The following is an 18,970-nucleotide window of genomic DNA, read 5'->3' on the forward strand; positions in this document are numbered from 1 at the left end:
TGTTGGGCATGAGTTCGATCTCACCAAACACATTTTTTTTTCTTTTCAATTTTTTTGTTTTCAGTCCGTTTAGTCGATCCAAGGCCTAGGGTTTTGTATTTCTTTGAGCATTTCCCTAGAACTCCATCTCCATATCACTATTTCAATAGATTTGCAAATTAACTATCTCATACAGTTTAGAAGATTGATTTGAGGTAATTAATCTTCATACTACGATTTTTTTTTTAATTTGAAGTTGATCGAGTAGTGTACTGTCTTCGATAGAGATTGAGTAACTTAGTTATGTTATCTATTGAAAAGGGCAAGAAGGAAACTTGATTGTGTGATGTTTTGAGGTAATGATAGGTTTCTGTGCTTATTATATGTTTTGTTTGGTGTTTTTGATTTTTTGTTATGGCTAACCTGTGCTCATCCAAGTCCAACCGTTTAATTTAACTCAGGACTCCTATTGTACTAGATATCCTAGACGTTTTTTCACTTTTATTTATATAAATATGTGACACATCGGATGACTTAGAATCTCAAGAGCCTCTCTTAGAGGCTCGCCTAAACGCCTAAAGCCCCCAAGATCTCAGGGTTGACTTCCTTATGGTGCAATTAGGAAGAGAAATCAGAATATTGAATTTTGTTGCGTTTTGTGTAACTGATGTTGCGACTGTTGTTGCATTAACATCCACCACATTTTGTATAGTTCTTCGTAATTAGCAAAGTGAATATTTTTTGTTTGTTAGGAGAGCAACGTTGTTGAAGGTTAGGAGTAGTTATTTGGGGGCTAGGACAAACAATAAGCTGCAATATTGCAAGCCGGCTGTTTAAACTTATTCAGGGTTTAGGACAAACAAGAATCCAATAAGCTCCGCTAACAGATGCGGTATTCGAACTCAAAATAAAAAATAAAAAATAGATGCGTTATTCCATATACACAATTACACACATCACACAGTACTATTGGCGGAGCTTATTAAGCTTTATTGGATTCTTTAATTCTTCAATTCTTTATTGTGCGAGCTATGCGATTGAGGAGAGGACGACCCTACCTACTACTGTAGCCATACACATGAAACAATAATAGGCATGCATGATGCGAAAGTTTCTATATCATGATTCAAGAGCTATAATATTTATACAGCAAAAATATAATGAAATTAACCAACTAGGTTAGAGTGAGTACACGTACCTAGCTAAAATATAATGATTTTAGTAAGTAATATCACTATCATTATCATATATAATACGTGTTGTACACAACATCACAGTCCTAAGTAATAACTAATTAGCAGCTGGCTAGATTAGCTAGATTCTTAACTGAAAAGGTTTGTCTCATGCTTCCTTGATTATGTCAACCCTTAGCTTCAATGTATAATTTTCCATATATATTTACAGGATTAGGAAGGGAGGAATATATTTTGTAAGGCTCACTTCTTAATGTATTTTAACGATCTAATCGTCTATTTTTTAGGTTTTTCCTCAAAGATTATGTCTACCAAAAATCACCCAAAAAAGAAATCATATGACCATTCAGTTAATTAAATGATAGTCATTACAAAACAGTACTCGTTCATTTTCTTCACCACAAATATATGTATTAATGATTTTGGATTTGTATAACTTTTTGAAAAGATTATCTATATATAAATGATGAACTGAAATATAGATGGTTTGGTTCCTTGAAAAAAAGTTACATAATAAGCGTTACAAAATATGTAGTAGAAAATGAGTGTATCCCAATATAAGGTTAGGATCAATAAACAAACATTTTGACAAATACTTTTACACTCCTCTTTGGCCATTAGATTACTTAAATTCTAACGATTCCAATAGGCTTCCATGAACAATCACACCCGCATATATGCCTTCCTTCCTCCTCCCCATTTTCATGTAAAATTTACGTAATCAAAGTTTTCTACAACCTAATTTATCACCCAAAGATACCAAGAGTGAAGATTTAGGATTTCGTTTTGTTTACGGTACCTAACAAAGGATTTAAGAGATCGAGTGATAGCTTAATATGTCATACGTGCTTCGAAATTGTGTGTAAGTCGAATCAAAACAGAATATATTGAAGTCGTTGAATGGAGTCGACATGTTTCGAACTCATGCCGCGATACAAGGGCAACACTCATCCTCACCACTGTGGTAGAGGGTCACTTGCCAACATTATTTTTTTTAATTAGTAGTTATAATCCATGTCATCTAATGTTTAAAAACATGCACATTACATTTTTTTAACCATTAAATGTTATAAAATCTAATGATTAAAAAAAAGTGTAAAAATATTTGTCAAAATGTTTGTCTGTATATAGAGAGAGCTATTGTTATTTGTTAGTAAAGTGATGGTCATTATCAATAATATGTATGAATGTATGCACGCTTCAGTCTGATAAACATCACAAAGAGTAAATTAAAAGTAGAGTGGGCAACCGGATGCCTAGCGAGAAAATGACCGATGCATGTATAGGTATCCCTAATATGACAAAAAAAGCTGGAGTCGGACCTCATGCAGGAAGATGCCTTTTGCTGCCGATCGAGACATAAAATCGGTGCGAGATTTTTCGAATCCATAAGTTGGAGGACCTTCTAAAAATCATATAATAACTGTGGGATGCAGATTGTGCACGAAAATTATGAATAAAAATGGGACTTGACATTGTTTGAAGATTTTCAATGCGTTTCGACATGCCTACTGTGCAATTTGGCATGTCAAAGTCATGTCAGAATGGGCACTAGCCTCGCTAGTTGTTGACAGGAAGATATATATATATATATATGGGATAGGTTCAAGGGACAAACTCTTTTTAAGCTTTTTGATTACATGACATCCAATTATTCTTATTTATTTATTAAATGACATAGATGCTTATATGAATTTTAACTAATATTAAAGATAATATAAAACTGAAAAAAAAAACATAAAATCTGTAAAATTAAAACTAAAATTAAAGAAGGAAGAAAGCCTAGTTGTACGCAGTTTGAATCCAAGTCTGAATCCAAATCTGAAAAAAAAAAAAAAACATCAGTTAATGATTTTTTTATTAGGGTTCAAAGTCTGAATCCAAGTCTTGATTGAAATGGAAATGGGAGAACCAATATATATATAAACTAGCTAGTTAACGAAACCAACCTGAGTTGGGACTAAGAAATTGTCAAACAAAACATACACCACATACTTTCATGATGAAAATGGAAGTAAAAATTGTTTCCAAAGATAGAATTATACCATCCTCCCCAACGCCCTCTCACCTCCGAATTTTTAAGCTTTCCCTTTTGGATCAGCTCATACCTGCTCCCTTTGCTCCTATTATCCTGTATTATGACAATTCTGATCCTAGTTATAATACTCCTAACCTCATAAAACCCTGCACTACTACCACTCACCTTGATGATGATGATGACGACGACAACGAAGACAAGGCCACAATCATGAAAAGGCTACATGTGCTGAAGACATCTTTGTCAGAGACCTTGACTGGGTTCTACCCACTTGCTGGGCAGATCAAAGATGACCTGTCCATCGACTGCAACGACCAAGGAGCTCATTACGTGGAAGCCCGAGTGAAGCACTCTACTCTGCGTGAATTTCTCAACCGACCTGATGACTTAATTTTGCTACTGCATCGATTCCTCCCTTGTGATCTTACAAATAGTAATACAGGTGCAAGTGTAACTAATATTCAAGTAAATGTGTTTAAATGTGGCGGCATGGCCATCGGCCTATGCATCTCCCACAAGATCCTTGATGGTGCTGGTTTGTGCACCTTTATCAAGGCCTGGACTGCCACTGCTCGTTTGCGCAGCAGCCTCCCCCGCTCTGCATTGTATTCAAGATCATCTTCATTATCATCCTCATCGTCCTCGTTGACATCCTCGGATTCAGTTACATTGTCATCATCATCAGATTCAGATGATAATCAAACACCAAGAGCAGCTTCGAGAATAATTCACCCCACCAAACCCAATTTATCAGCTGCAACCTGTCTGTTCCCCACAAGCGATGAATTATGGCTCAGAGATTCATCACTTCGGATGTGGGGTTCCTTGTTCATAAACGACGGCAAGTCCTCGTGCGTCACAAGAAGACTTGTGTTTGAGGGGTCAGCTATAGCGGCCCTCAAGGGCATGGTGGCAGCAGTGAATAATAATTATAAGGTGAAGCGGCCGACGCGTGTTGAGGTTGTTTCGGCTTTCATATGGCAATGTGCCATGGCTGCCTCCAAACAAATACATGGTTTCGGAAGGCCTTCACTCCTCACCCACGCAGTCAACCTCCGCTCAAGGATCACATCTCTGTTGGATTTAGATTTGGAGTACTCAATTGGAAACCTCCTTTGGATTGCGGCTGCTCGATGCCAGACACCAATATTTACGCTAGATGATAATGATGCGGCAGCTGATGGATTGCAATTGCATGGGCTGGTGGAGGAGTTGAGGAATGCAGTGTCAAAGATTGATGGTGATTTTGTTAACAAAATGCGATCTGCAGGTGAGGAGGAGGAGGGGAAGTATCACATGCTGGAGTCTCTGGAGGAATTAAGATCGTCGCCGTCATCAGAATCAGATTATTATGGGTTTAGCAGTTGGTGTAATTTTGGGTTCTACGAAGGTGGTGATTTCGGGTGGGGAAAACCTGTTTGGGTCAGCAGCGTTGGTTCGACTGGGAATTCCGTCTTCTTGAATTTTATAATTTTGGTTGACACCAAGTTGGGAGATGGAATAGAAGCATGGGTCACTCTGGACCAACATCACATGGCTATACTCCAATGCAATCCCCAACTCCGAAAATTCGTTTCGTTGGACCCCACTCCTTTACTACTCCTTTGATACTTGTTGTGTTCCCGTGGATATGCTCATCATTGTTAATGGGATGTGATATCCACATATTTCATTTTATTTCTTACATATTTTTTTAATTTTCGGTCGTCAGATCAGATGAATTGAAGAATATCAAAGGATAAAAATTAACAAAGGATGTGTGTGAAGTAATTTGGGGTATGTAGATAGCACACCCCTTGTTAATTAACTATAATTATTGTGTTTTTAATTTGGCCAATTTAGTCTGTGAGTATGGATATTTTGGCCAATGCGGTATGTGTTTATGTGGCATATGTGCTTCTAATCATGGAGGAATTACGTGTGGTCGAACTAGGTGCACGTAAATCTTGTCGCTAATCTTGCCGATGTTTGAAAGAGTGATTAGTTCTTGAATCCCAATGAATTTAAAATAGTATATTTGGTTTACACTCTACACTATGATCCATGTAAGAAAGACATGTTATATATTCGGACCACCTCTATTGCTCACTTTTTAATCACCTTTTAGATATAGACTAGCAAGAGTGTCCGCGCGGTGCTGCGGGTTTTGAAATTGTATAAAACATGTAGAAAGTTGTAAATATAAATTATAAGTCATAGTGCTTATATAAATCTATTTACAACCCTATCTAGAATAAGAAACAATGAATAGTGTTGAACTTATTTAATCTAATGGGTTTGTTTCTTCACTTTGTTCCTCCTTTCTTCTGGTAGTACGTGTTTTCATTTATCTGTTAGAAATTGGAAAAATAGAAGTTAATATGAACAAATGACAGTTGGATTTGTTAAAATAGTTGGATTTGTTAAAGGATCCTCTTGCTAAAGATCAGAACAATAAAAGGACTTACCGAAAGTTAAATAAAATGACTTACGCAGTTAAAACTGTTGGCAGACCAGGTCCTGCATAGACGAAAACATTAGGCATTATTACCTAAACATGTAAAGTTTATGTCAAATTTTATATTATGTGTGTTTTGAACTATGTATGATAATGATGAGATAACAAAACATATGTGTGGTTTGAGCTATGGCCTTAAAAGTTTTACAAATTATTCGTATTCAAACCAATCAATTGAATTATGCTTAAACAAATTTGGTCTAAAGTGTTTAAAAAGTGAAAAAAAAAAATTTAAACTGTTTAAAAAGTGAAATATAAACCCTCATTTTGCAGAATTGTTAACTTTGAAAAACGAATGCATAAATGGTCAGATGGTGTTCTAGAGAAAAGTTTCTCTATCTTGATATTCAACACACAAAATGTCAAATCTAAAGTATTTAGCATACTTAAAATGGCTTCTGGAATTGATTTGTTCAATGAGATAATGAGCGAAAGACATAAAAATAAGATCGTACTAAACTTTTTTGTGCATTCATTGGTTCATTGTTAAAAAGATTTGTAGAGATGAGAGATTTTTACCTATTTTTTTAGAAATGATGGTGGAGCAATAGCTGTTGCAGTCTTAGTTATAATTTGACGGTAGGAACTCTTCTATGACGGTCCACATGCGGAACAAAGACTTAATAAGCATTTGACCAAAGAGTGATCCAATTCAAGTTCACGGGGTTAAATCTGCAACCAAAAACAATAACAAAGCAATCCATAAAGTTATGAAACTAATCCTATGTATTTGAAACTATATAACAAAGCAACCCATAAAGTTAAGAAAAAGATAATCTAGTCGACAAATTTCATTTCAATTTTTATATTTCAATATATTTGTTTGTCAAACTCAGTGATCAAACTTTACACTCATGCTTTCCAAAAAGAAAAAAAAAAACGAAGAAGAATTGAAAGTACTGACCATTCCAAGCAAAAGAGAGCGAAAACTCATTTCTTAGGGGTGGTTTGGGAGTGAGGTGCTTAAAAGAAAAGTACCCATGAAAAAAAGCTGTGAGGGTTTTAGGTGTTTGGTAAACTGAAAAAAAAGGTCTTATTTTGGAAGCTGTTGTGAGAATAAGCTGAAATCAAAGGAAAAAGCTGCAGCTTTGGAAAACTGACTTTTTTTTCAAATCACACGGAGCTACAGTGCTCATTTAATGAAAAGACCCACCATCAGACTGCTTTTTTTTCCAAAAGCACTTTTACAAAAAAGTTTACCAAACACTCTACTGATTTATTTCACAGCCGCTTATTTTCACAGCACAACCGTTTATTCTCACAACAGTTTTTTTTCAAAGCACAACAATACCAAACCAACCCTTAGTCTCCTCATTTGGGTAGTCGACTCTACACTTCCTTCCAAGCCTTGTATCTGTATACAAAATAGCAAACATCAATAAGCAAACATCAAAACTTCATGAAAACTAACGAATATAAAAAAAACGAATAAACAACAAAAAGCAGAGAAAAGTAGTCACTTTCTTCATCCCAAGTAATTTCTTTTCTGGTACAAAGGAATTCCAAGTAATTCTAACGACATGGGTTCCAATATAATTAGAACACCAAGTTGCTGCATTACCTCTCTCTTTTTTGAATAAAAATTTAGAATGAACATACCAGTTGGCGAAATATAGGCGAATCATCAAACTTTGCAAAATGCATGTGTAGAAGGATACAGATATCGACTTCACCTTCGTCTTGAATTTTAGTGAAACATAGTGCCTAACAATTGTGGCATAAATTAATTTTAAATTTTCCATCACTTGGAAATTGTAATTAAATAAAGTGAACGCACAGTAATCATATCCCAATCATAGAATTAAGGATTTTCAAATGTCATAATATTTAACAACTACTATGCATAGTTCTTAAAAAAAAGTATAAAACTAACCTGTAATTACAGCAGTTATGAGTATAAAATAATGAACATTTCCTTTAAAGACATAGTGCGGTATAAATTATGTCACATAACATCACTTGGAAATGGGATTTAGTTTAGAGGCTAACTTTCCCATATCAAATCCATTCATATTGATCACCTGATGTTAAGAAATTTTGACATTAAGAGTACATAATTCAATCAATTGAAGAAAGTTGGAATTCAGTCATGTTAAATTCATAATTTTTTAACATGCATTTCCATCATAATAACTACCAAATCATCATATTTTCACAACCATTAAATCTGTTTATACCATACTTAGGGCTTCCATATTTAGATCTCGTACAAATACTCGGGGGACTTAAATGTAATTATGTAATAAAGGAAGGGGCAAATATGTAATAAGTGAGGAGCCATTATTCTATAAAAGGACTCATCACCCTCACAATTAGGGGAGGCCATTTCTTAAGCCTTCTCAGAACCTCACTCTCATTACAAAGGTTCTCACACTCTCTCCCTCACAATCCTCTCAGAAATACAATAATCAGTGTGGACGTAGCCCAAACATTGGGGTGAACCACGATACATCTTGTGTTATTTACTTTCTTGCAGATTCACAGTCGGATTTACGTTGTTCCAAGACCTCCGATTTTGTGCATCAACATTTGGCGCCGTCTGTGGGAATCAACACAAAAAATTATGTCGGTTCTTTTTCATTTTTTCACCTCTACCGCAAAATCTGCAAAATCTGCAAAAACACAAAACCAAAAGCTCAAAAAAAAAAGAGAATCAATCATCAGATCCACCGTCCACAGCCCTGATTCAATCTCCTGGAGATCTCTGATCCCTTTCGCCCCAAAACAAAAGCTTTCAGATGCTTTGCATGCATCGCAATTCGTTCGATTTTTGTATGATTGGAAATCCGAATTGATGGGTTTCTTGTCGGATCAGATGGTCAACGATTCTGCAAAAGTTGAGCAAACCAATTACTGGATATGGGAATATATCTCAGCGCTCTAAAAACTGATAAGGTCTTAAAAGATGGTGAGAATGATAGACTTCGATATGGGTCATCCTCCATGCAAGGGTGACGTTCAACCATGGAAGATGCTTTGCAAATCTACAACTTTTAGTAGAACCCAAGACTTTCTGGGCCGACATTGAAACTCTCAAGGAGTTCAAGAACTCACTCAACCCTGACTCAGTGAGTCCCGGCTGGTGCGTCAGCTCCTAGGACTTCACCCTCGACCCCTGCGACAACCTCTTCAACGGTTTTGTTCACTTGTGGCTTCCGCTGTGACCCGGTCGACAACTCATCGTCCACCAGCCGGCTCACCGAGCTCACCCTTGACCAAGCTGACTTCTTCGGATCGACCCCGGACTCGCTCTCCAACTTAACACTGCTGAGTCGACTCAGTCTCTCCGGCAACTCGTTCTCCGGCGCTATTCCCGACTCAATTGGATCCCTTTCGAACCTCGATGAGCTTTTCCTCGATAACAATCGCCTCGACGGTGTAACCCCACAGAGCTTGCACATCCAAGTAACGGGTGAAGGTTCAGTAGATTGCATTCGGTGCATTCAATGCTTAACAGGATGAACAAGCTTACCAACAAGGCTGACAGTTTTGCCCATGGAGTCAAAGAACATGAGAAGTTGAGTCACATAATAAATTATTATTTGATTCAATTGTGCAGTGAAACTAGGGCCCAAGATCATAGAGACAGTGAAGGGGAAGCTGAGGTTAGGGGCTAAGATTGTAAAAGCAGGAGGGACGTTGGAGGTGTTCAAGCACGCATTCAGCGCTAACGCAGGAGAGAAGCTGCTCAAGGCATCCCAGTGTTATCTGTCGACCACGGTCGGTCCTATGGCAGACCTCATCTTCATCTCGACCGACGAGATTGCGTTTTGTAGTAAGAGATCGATCAAACTTCCATCGTCAGATTCAGACAACAGTTGGTCAGCAGAGTCCACTACAAGGTGGTGATCCCAGTGAAGAAGATCAAGACGATCAACCAGAGAGAGAACAGGAAGAAGCCATCGTAAAAGTTTACTATGGATGATTTTGACTTCTGGTTTATGGGGATCTTGAATTACTAGAAACATGCATTGAATCTCTATCGCCATGGTCAGATCCGCCACCACATATTCACTGCTCTTCATAGATCGAGCTTAGTCGTGCAAGTCTTCAGTCTCCATATTTGAACAGGGGAATGATAATCATGTGTTATGGGTCCTTTTGGGAAAAAGAAAGAAAAGCAAAAGTAAGAAAAAGAAAAATGAGAAGGATATATCTTGACCATGCTGCACATGCTCCCACTTTTTTTGAAGAAGCCACTGGAAAGCAAGATAATTCTAATACTTTGAAATCTTAACTTGACCAACGGAAAGCTGTTGTTGATAATCTTGTGTCTAATACACGGCTTTTAGAAATCAAGATACAGGAGGCAAGATACCCTTAAAGCACATGCTTAGTCCGCGAAGACTGCAACTAAAGTGAGTGAGATGGTGGGAAACGTCAATACAAGTAGTGCTCTTTCAGCTTTTGATAAAATGGAAGAGAAATGAATTACCTTTATTTCGTCAAAAAGAAGAAAAAGTAGGGCCGAAGTGACAACAATAAAGGAAGACAATGACAGCTGTGATGCTCATCAGAGAAGCAGAGATAATTGCGGTGGTGAAGGCATGCAGAAAAGAGAATTATGTGCGTGACCATTGAGCAGAGAGTCAGATTTATTTTTTAATGATGTAATTTATTTTTCTTATCTTTCGGAGACATCTGTATAAACTCCATCAGAGGGTAATAATTAAAAAAAAAACGTCAAACCTAAAATAATGGGCTGTAATGTTATGTGGAGAGCGAAGGCCCATATGCCTAAAAGAGCCAAGCCCTATGGCTCCAAAATTATTCGGCAGCCTGCCGCTATTACCATCAACCAGGTGATCAAAAGTACGCCCAGAACTCCAAAATTATTCGGCAACCTGCTGCTATTATCACCCACTAGGTGATCAAAAGTACGCCCAGTACTTCAAATTATACATGAGCATTACTCATGTCAATCATACATAAACATTCATGAGCATTACTCATGTCAATCGTACATAAACATTCATGAGCATCACATATGTAAACATTCATGAGCATCACTCATGTCAACATCCATGAGCATCACTCATGTTAATCAACATAAACATTCATGAGCATTACTCATGTCAATCAGCTTCAAAAGCTTCATTTACAGAGCTCTAGCTTCAAAAACTTCATTTACAAAAGCTCTAGCTTCAAAAGCTTCATTTACAGAGCTCTAACTTCAAAAGCTTCATTTACAGAGCTCTAGCTTCAAAAGCTTCATTTACAAAAGCTCTAGCTTTAAAAGCTTCATTTATAGAGCTCTAGCTTCAAAAGCTTCATTTACAAAAACTCCAGCTTCAAAACTTCACTTACAAAGCTTCACCTACAAAGCTTCAGTGCAGGGTATACAAATATAGCCTCCAAACAACCGCCACTTCGGCCCATACATGGATTCAATCTGAAGTCTCCAGCCAACAGACTTTATTAACCGAAAACTTGGGGGACTACATTATGTACCATATATTGGGCCTCAACTGGGCCTTATGAAAAATATAAAATACTTGGGGGACCTAGCCCATCACTTATGTATTGAGGAGCGAGCCCTTATTTTTATAAAAGTGACTCCATCACTTTCATTAGATAGCATTCATGAAAAATATTTGGGGGACTCTAGCCCATCATTTATGTATTGAGAAGCGAACCCATATTTTATAAAAAGAACTACCTCACCATCATTAAAGAGCATCAACTCGAACCCATCATTCATGTATTGAGGAGTGAGCCCTTATTCTATAAAAGGGACTCCCTCACCTTCAACGCCACAAGCCGAGCCAACCAAGGCAACATAAGCCACAAGCCTAGCAGCCTCGCAGCATGTGCTACTTCTAGTTGAGCATCATTTCAGATTGAGCACCGCCTCATATCGAGCATTAGTTCAAGACAACACCTAGTTACTTCGACCCACACATGGATTGAATTTCAAGTCTCCAGCCAAAAGACTCTCTTGACTGAAGACTTAGGGGACTACTGTTTATACCATTCTTAGGGTCTCCGTAGTTAGATCTTGTACAAATACTCAGGGGACTTAAATGTAATTATGTAATAAAGGAATGGGCAAATATGTAATAAGTGAGGAACCCTTATTCTATAAAAGGATTCCTCACCCTGACAATTAGGGGATGCCATTTCTTAAGCCTTCTCACCTCTCTCAGAACCTCACTCTCATTACAGAGGTTCTCACACTCTCTCCCTCACAATCCTCTCAGAAATACAATAATCAGTGTGGACGTAGCCCAAACATTAGGGTGAACCACGATACATCTTGTGTTATTTACTTTCTTGCAGATTTATAGTTGGATTTACGTTGTTCCAAGACCTCCGGTTTTGTGCATCAACAAAATCAAAAGAGATATTATACATTAATTACTCAATTCACCTTAACCATCAAATCCAACAAAAAATATTGATGTAACAAAGATAAAATAAAACAGGAAAATTAAAATTTCTAAAGCATATATGTCTCACAGGTCATAATGAAGAACCAATAGGAATCAACATATTATGTGTATCCACAAAATTATTCCAACTTCAAATCTCATTGGCCTATATTAAGATGATAATCCTACAAACTCCCTTTGCCATGCTTTTTTGAAAAGTGATGAATTTGGTTTTGCAATGATATGTGGATTCTTGGGATATTTGAAATTAATTGGATCAAGCCTTTTCAGTTATGTTGGTTCGTTTTTGGTTTTCAAAACTTCTCTATATGTATGTATGTACGCATAGTAAAACGCAAACAGCCTAACTATAGTTATTTAAAACTAACTCAATTTTTTGATATGATTACTAAAATTTGAAGGTTGGAAAAGAGAACCAACCTAACTCCAGAGGCATCAAATGTTTCCTTGGGAAATTGACCTACCTAACAGGAAAGTTCTAAGTTAAGGAGGTTTGGAAGGAGTAGATAGGTTACATTTAGAGATGTATAAGACTAACCTTTACAGAACACCTATTAATCACTTCCAAAATTACAGAGCACATATTAATCACTTCCAAAATGAGATACACAAAATCTGAAACAGCACCTAAATCATATTGGAGTTGAGAATCTTTAATTTATTAGAATTAGGGATCCATTAATACAACTATGTCACACTCTAGTACTAATTTTTTTATTTGGCTCATCAACCGCAGACGCACTCATGGTATAGAAATATGTCTAAGACATAAATGAAAGGATCATAAACATGTTTGACAATGCTGATAAGCAAAGGGATCTTGCTATCAAAATATAAAAGGTAGTTTAGACTTTTGCCAGATTGGAATCTTTACGGAATTAATCTGAACCTCAGCATTCGAGAGGTGCAAAAGATGCGTCAACTTCAACTAATAAATAATATTGAATTTAAGAGAGAGAAAGAGAGGAGAGAGAAGGGCAACAAATGGGTCTACTGAATTTGAAGAAATCTGAACTCAAAGTCTCCAACTTGAATACATTCATCTCTAAATTTCTTCAAAGAAATTAGGACATATGCAAATCAAAATCGAATATAAATTAAAGTTCGAAATCGAACTCAATTGGAATCAGATCGAAAGAAAATCTAATAAACAATAGCGATTTGAGAAATCTAAATTCGAGAAACATCAGAGCACACACCTGAAGAACTTATACCCTGTATGAAAGTTCTTTGTGCAAATAGAAACTTGAAACTGCAAAGCAAAGAAAACAACGGCTTAAGAATGAAACATCACTCAAAATTTATATTAAAAAAACTTAAACATACAAAAAGTTAAAAACTACCTGTGGAGAAGAGTGCTAGCCCAATCCCCAATCCCTAAAACAATAAGTAGATGAAAACCAAAGAAAAAATAACTGCAAACTAAGCAATAAACACAGGAAGCATCAAAACAAAGAAATTCTTATTCTTTCATTAAAAAGAAAGCAAAACTCTTGACAAATTAAACCTACAAAGAATTGTATTTGGATCCTCAAAACCCTAACTGATAATCAACAATTAGATAGCTAACTGAACAAAGCTGTTACACACATAGCAATTAAAAGAAGAATCTCTACACACATATTATACTTGATCCCCATCTATAATCATTAAACCCAGATCGTAAAATAATCAAAATTCGCTAGAAAAACCATAACCATTATCATATATGCGAAAAAGCAATAAAATTGAAATCCCAAATTAAAAAAATCAAAAAACCCTAGATCGCAAATTCAAATTTTCATCTGGATAACATGCAATTCAAATAAAAATTAAAACTCTCCATCTGGGTTCCTTTGAATTCTACCCAACAATACTGAAATGCGAAATTAGGCATACCTATTAGCTGCTGAACCGCTTAGATTATGGCTGCCAGTGTTGTCGGAAGGTTAAAGCTTTTTTGGGTTCAGAGGAGAGAAGACCTTTGAGACCAAGGAGATTCATATGAGATTTAAGTTTAAACCGAAAATAAGTTGGGAGATTGGGAGATGAGGCTAGGAGGGAGATGGGTCGATAGTCTGAAACGGTGGGAAGCATCCAAAGAAAAGGAGAGTCGAGAGACTGAAACGGTGTGGGAAGGAAGAATCCAGAAATGAAGTAAAATACCAAAGACTAAAGCAGGGCTAAAGACGGAATCACACTGTATAATAAACAGTGATCACAGAAACAAAGAAGGGGAAAAAACGGAAGAACACCGGCGAATGAACAATAAAAAGGACACAAAGGGAATTAACCACAAAGTTAGGCGTTTAGTATATACTAGCAAGACTGCCCGCGCGATGCAGTGCTACGTCTTGCTCCTGTATAACCTTATCTACAATAAGGAACAATGAGCAGCATTGAATTTAATTCCATCATCAATGCCTTGAACTTGTAGGATCTAAATTTAAAAAATAAAATAAAATATTAACATAGACCCTAAAATTTCTATCATGGAGAAAAATATTAACATTGGGAAAAGGCAAAGAGAGGAATTCTGAAAAGAAAACTGAGAGTATGGATCACATGGAATGGAAATCACAAACAGCAACCACATCAAAAATGAAGAATAACAACTGAAGGAAAATAATAATCGAACCATAACTGAAAAAGTCATCTGGTTTTGAATATTACAATTATGAAGCAACTCTTATAGGATGAGTGAGTCGAACTTACAACGCAGTTAGGGGTGTTCCATCTCACTATCAATTTGCTAAACCAAGATCATCTATTCCAAATGACAACATTTTAATCCTTCAAACTGCTCCTGAAAAAAAAAAGTGAATTAAATGCGGGGATCTATACCTTAAGACAACGAAAAAAATAGATTAAAGCTGGAAAGTATCAAACTTTACAACTTTCTCCAAAAGCATATATCACTACAAAAGTACCAATTTTTCACATTAATAAAAAACTATGCAATATTATTTCATATTTTCCAATGAATTTGAAACCCTAAAATTGTCATATTTAGATGTTCTTTACTCGAAATTTATTCAAGAAGCATTTGTCAAATGTTCGACAAAATTTGGGAATTCAAACAAAATCCACACAGTGCAGTGATCACAATCGTCGAGACCAACATTGAAAAATGTAAATAAATTCACCGATAAGGCGTATCATAAAAACCCATTGAGATTGAGATTACACTAAATTGAAAACATTCTTATTAAAATAGCGTAAGTCCCAAAATGCACAATCAAAACAACAACATAGATTACTTTAAACTTGCAGAGACTCCAAAGGAATATCGAACTCATTCGGCTACATAATTAAAAAAAAAAAGAATAATGGTAAAAAAAAGGATCCATCAGGACAAAAAAATTCTCACATGAAATTTAATCAACAGATGAAATTCTTAAGTTACCCAATTAGACCAAGCAAGAAGAACCAGTCGTTGATCGAGAATTCACCAAATAAAACAATGCAAGAATTGACCAAATAAACGATGAAAAATTGATTGCAAGAATTGGAACAAAGTAACAAACAGAGGGTAGGATTTGCGGCCCCATTGCAACAGATCTAGCATTTATGCAAAGGAAATTCGATTACGAATTAAAAAAATAAAAGTGAGAGAGAGACAGAGACAAACCTTCTTGCGGAGGCCAGAGGTTCCAGGATTGAGAAACAGATAGAGAGACCTGTACTTGAGTTCTCTACTGTGCTTAAGCCAGTAGAGAACTCCAGCTACATTGTTAATTCCAGGGTACCTACAAAGTTAGCATCTTAATTAAAATTTAATTAGTATTTTATGCATTAATAAAAGCAAAGTCCTTGCATATAAATTGAACCCATCAAATTAAATGTACAATTAAATCCAATCCCGACTTGAAAATCCAAACTTTATATCAAATTGAGAATTTTATTTTTTATTTTTTTTGAGCTCACCAATCGGCAGTTTTTGGGTGCCTGGAACCTCAAAAGTGGAAGCTAAATCCATCCCTTTGTACTTCTTTTTGTCTCCTCATCTTCCTATTTGTAAAGACCAAAAAGCTGAAATCAGAATTGCTTCAAATAATTTGCCAGATTTTACAATTCAAAGGGACACGTTTTCAAACTAACATACCAAGATATCAGTAGTGGACACAAATGATTAAAATTAGTAGTAAAAAACTGAAATCAAAGCAAGAAAAATAAAAATTGAAGATTGATAGCAAACGGTAGCTTGTTTGGAGACTTAAATTGAGGAAAAGTAAACAGAGAGTGAGCAATAACAGAGTAAAAGAAAATTAAAACCTTTATTTCTGCTCTGAGATGGTATGAAGTTATGTCTACCAATTTTATGATAAATGGGTGAAATCGTAGTGATGAAATTTTAATGTTTAGGTTTCAATTTGTTGATAGAAGCAGGCGAAGCAATGGAGAATGTTTATTCTTGTTATTGGCTGCAACAAAGATGAGAAGAGTTAAAATCTCAATCCTCTAGCGAATAAGAGCTAATATATCAATGACTTGGTGAATGGAATGTAATACTTGTAACTCCTAGCTTTTAGCACTAAATCTTCAACAAAATAAGAGTTAATAGATCAATGACTTGTTCATTGGAATGAAATACTTTTATAAACGCTTAAAACCAAAATGCTATCAAACTAATTCCAAGTTCAAGAAGGCAGTGGAAAAGGTAATTATCAAAATGAGAAAAGTTAAACGAAATTAGGCATTGTTCTCAACACTATTAGCACACCTATGACTGGTAGGAAAAAGCAGTAGTGCTAACCTGAAGACAAAAAGTTTATCCTCAGTGTGTTGTGGCTCTCCGTGTTTTTCTTTTTCCAATAGATATGCAACCAAACCTATGCTATGAACTATCTATCCAACTCACTACACAAAAACCCAATTAAAAACCAAGAAGCATAATTCAAGCATTATCAAAATAGGTAAAATCATAGACATTGGTCATATGTAGAGTAATGCACAATTTGTTCCACCAACTTCTCCAACACAAAAATACAGAGATTTGAGCTTTTACCTCATGGAAATGGAAAGGGGAACAATCTGTAGTAGAATGAATTATGCTCCCAACTATTTCAAAAGGCCACAAAGTTTGAACATCACACCGCAGTTTGGCATTCACTTCAAAGGAAATCTGATCAAAAGAAAATTATGCACTTGATAATCACAAATGAGCTCATAAGGTAAAAAATTTCACCCCTCAAATTTCAGTAAGTAAAACTAAGCAATGATGCAGGAAATCATTTAGAAGCTTGAGATAAACAAAAAATTAAATTAATTGACTAACAAAATCGGAGCCATTCCGCTAATTTTAACCAACATCCAAATATCCAAATTTGCACAGAAAATTCATTTCCACATACAAATTTACAGTTCTAGAAATCAGAATATATTACTAAAAATAACAATGAACTTGTGAAGTAGAGCATGAGTGAGATTTACCAAGATGCTGATGCTGAGGGTTTGGAGGGGCCTTCCTGGTGGTGGCCCATGCGACTTTATGAGGGTTATGGATGGTATGTTGCTTGCTAGTTTGGAGTTGGGTTGTTGACCCGTTATTCAGAGGTGCAAGAGTACTATGTTACCATGTGTATTATCTTCACCTGCAGAATCAAAGAACTACATGTCTGTTTTCTAAAAACTGAATTGAAATCCAATATGCAATACCTAAATATTTGTCAGGGGAGTAAGAGGCATCGTTTACCGATAGTAGCGAGGTCTAGTTCTCTGGTCATCGGCCAGAATCGCCTTGTCAGAAAATCAGGCATCTGAACACATAAACAAAACAACCAAAATTTGAAAAAAAATAGAAAAAAAAAAAAAACCAAAATTTAAACAGAAGTTGAATCTGCAGACCAAAGGCCACCCAAAAAAAAAAAAATTCTTAAACAAAAGACTCAAAAAGGAAAAACAAAAATTGTATACACTCAGCACAAAGGGCTACCAACGCTGCACACAAAAGCTCTAAAATTTTATGACCAGTGTTTCTTGAAAGAAAAAATCGAATCAAATTAGACAACCACACGCAAGATCAAAGCACACAGAGATAACCCCGAAATCACAGAAAAAAAATCCAAACACAACCTCCACCTGCAAATCGAAAACCACAAAAAAGAAATTAAATTAGGCACACTGAAAAAGACCTAAAACTCACCCGAAAACGCTAGATCACGCGAGGAAAAGAATGAATTTCGATGGAATCGAAACGGCAAAAACTTGTAGCCACCTAAGGCTTTTGAACCAAAGAAATTCGCAGGAGCAGAAGACCATTCCAGCAACAAAAACGGCGGTGGATGATCGCGCCGAGACAAAGACGGAAACATTAGACAGCAACAAAAGGGGCAGTGCGAGAGAGGAAGAAAGCCAGGTTCGAAACGAAGCAAAATGCTATGGGAGAGAGAAAGAAACACGGAAGAAATCGAAGCAGAGCCTTCAACGATGATCGACGCGTGCAGCCTTAAAAGGGAAACGGTGAGCAACACGTGTATAAGAGGATAGAACCAAAAAGATATGGAACCAAATGTTGATGCGTTCTTTCGAGAGTGTGTGTAGAGTTCTGGTGGTCATGTCAGCTCGGTTGTTTACAACACTACCTCCTTTCCTCTATCTGCCTTTAATGATGGTGTTGTTCGTGGTAACCCCACGAGGTTCTATCAATTTCTGATCAAGATCGGTTCGGCGTTGGTCTTGTAAATTACTTTTGCTTCTTCGGAATGGATTTACCAAAAAAAAAAAAAAAAAAAAAAAGGCAATATCACCCACCCAACCGTCGAACGTTTAGGAAAAACAGGACAAACAGACCAAAAGACAAGACAACCCTTGTCTTTCCCTTGTTTCTTTCCTTCTTTTGCCATTTTCTTCCCATTTTGCCACACCACGCGCACACAGACACAGCTCGAAA

At 36.3% G+C, this 18,970-nt stretch overlaps 1 protein-coding gene and 1 long non-coding RNA gene across 2 annotated transcripts; one reads left to right on the forward strand and one right to left on the reverse strand.

Moving 5' to 3' along the window:
- Nucleotides 1-3,171: 3,171 nt before the first annotated feature.
- Nucleotides 3,172-4,818, forward strand: LOC126602242 ((13S,14R)-1,13-dihydroxy-N-methylcanadine 13-O-acetyltransferase AT1-like). The gene has a single exon (XM_050269070.1). The coding sequence runs from the start codon at nt 3,172-3,174 to the stop codon at nt 4,816-4,818; it is 1,647 nt and encodes a 548-aa protein (XP_050125027.1).
- Nucleotides 4,819-5,344: 526 nt separating this feature from the next.
- LOC126602371 (uncharacterized) lies at nt 5,345-18,806 on the reverse strand. Its single transcript, XR_007616090.1, has 15 exons — nt 18,224-18,806; nt 17,774-17,837; nt 17,512-17,672; nt 17,087-17,203; nt 16,835-16,938; nt 16,006-16,089; nt 15,710-15,827; nt 14,794-14,884; nt 13,443-14,518; nt 13,299-13,351; nt 7,307-7,411; nt 6,612-7,061; nt 6,227-6,379; nt 5,682-5,709; nt 5,345-5,540 (listed from the first exon to the last, which is right to left on the reverse strand). It is a non-coding gene; the product is annotated as an uncharacterized LOC126602371 (long non-coding RNA).
- Between the last annotated feature and the right edge of the window lie 164 nt (nt 18,807-18,970).

This window comes from Malus sylvestris, chromosome 15 (genome assembly GCF_916048215.2).
Source record: "Malus sylvestris chromosome 15, drMalSylv7.2, whole genome shotgun sequence".
Lineage (NCBI taxonomy): Eukaryota > Viridiplantae > Streptophyta > Magnoliopsida > Rosales > Rosaceae > Malus > Malus sylvestris.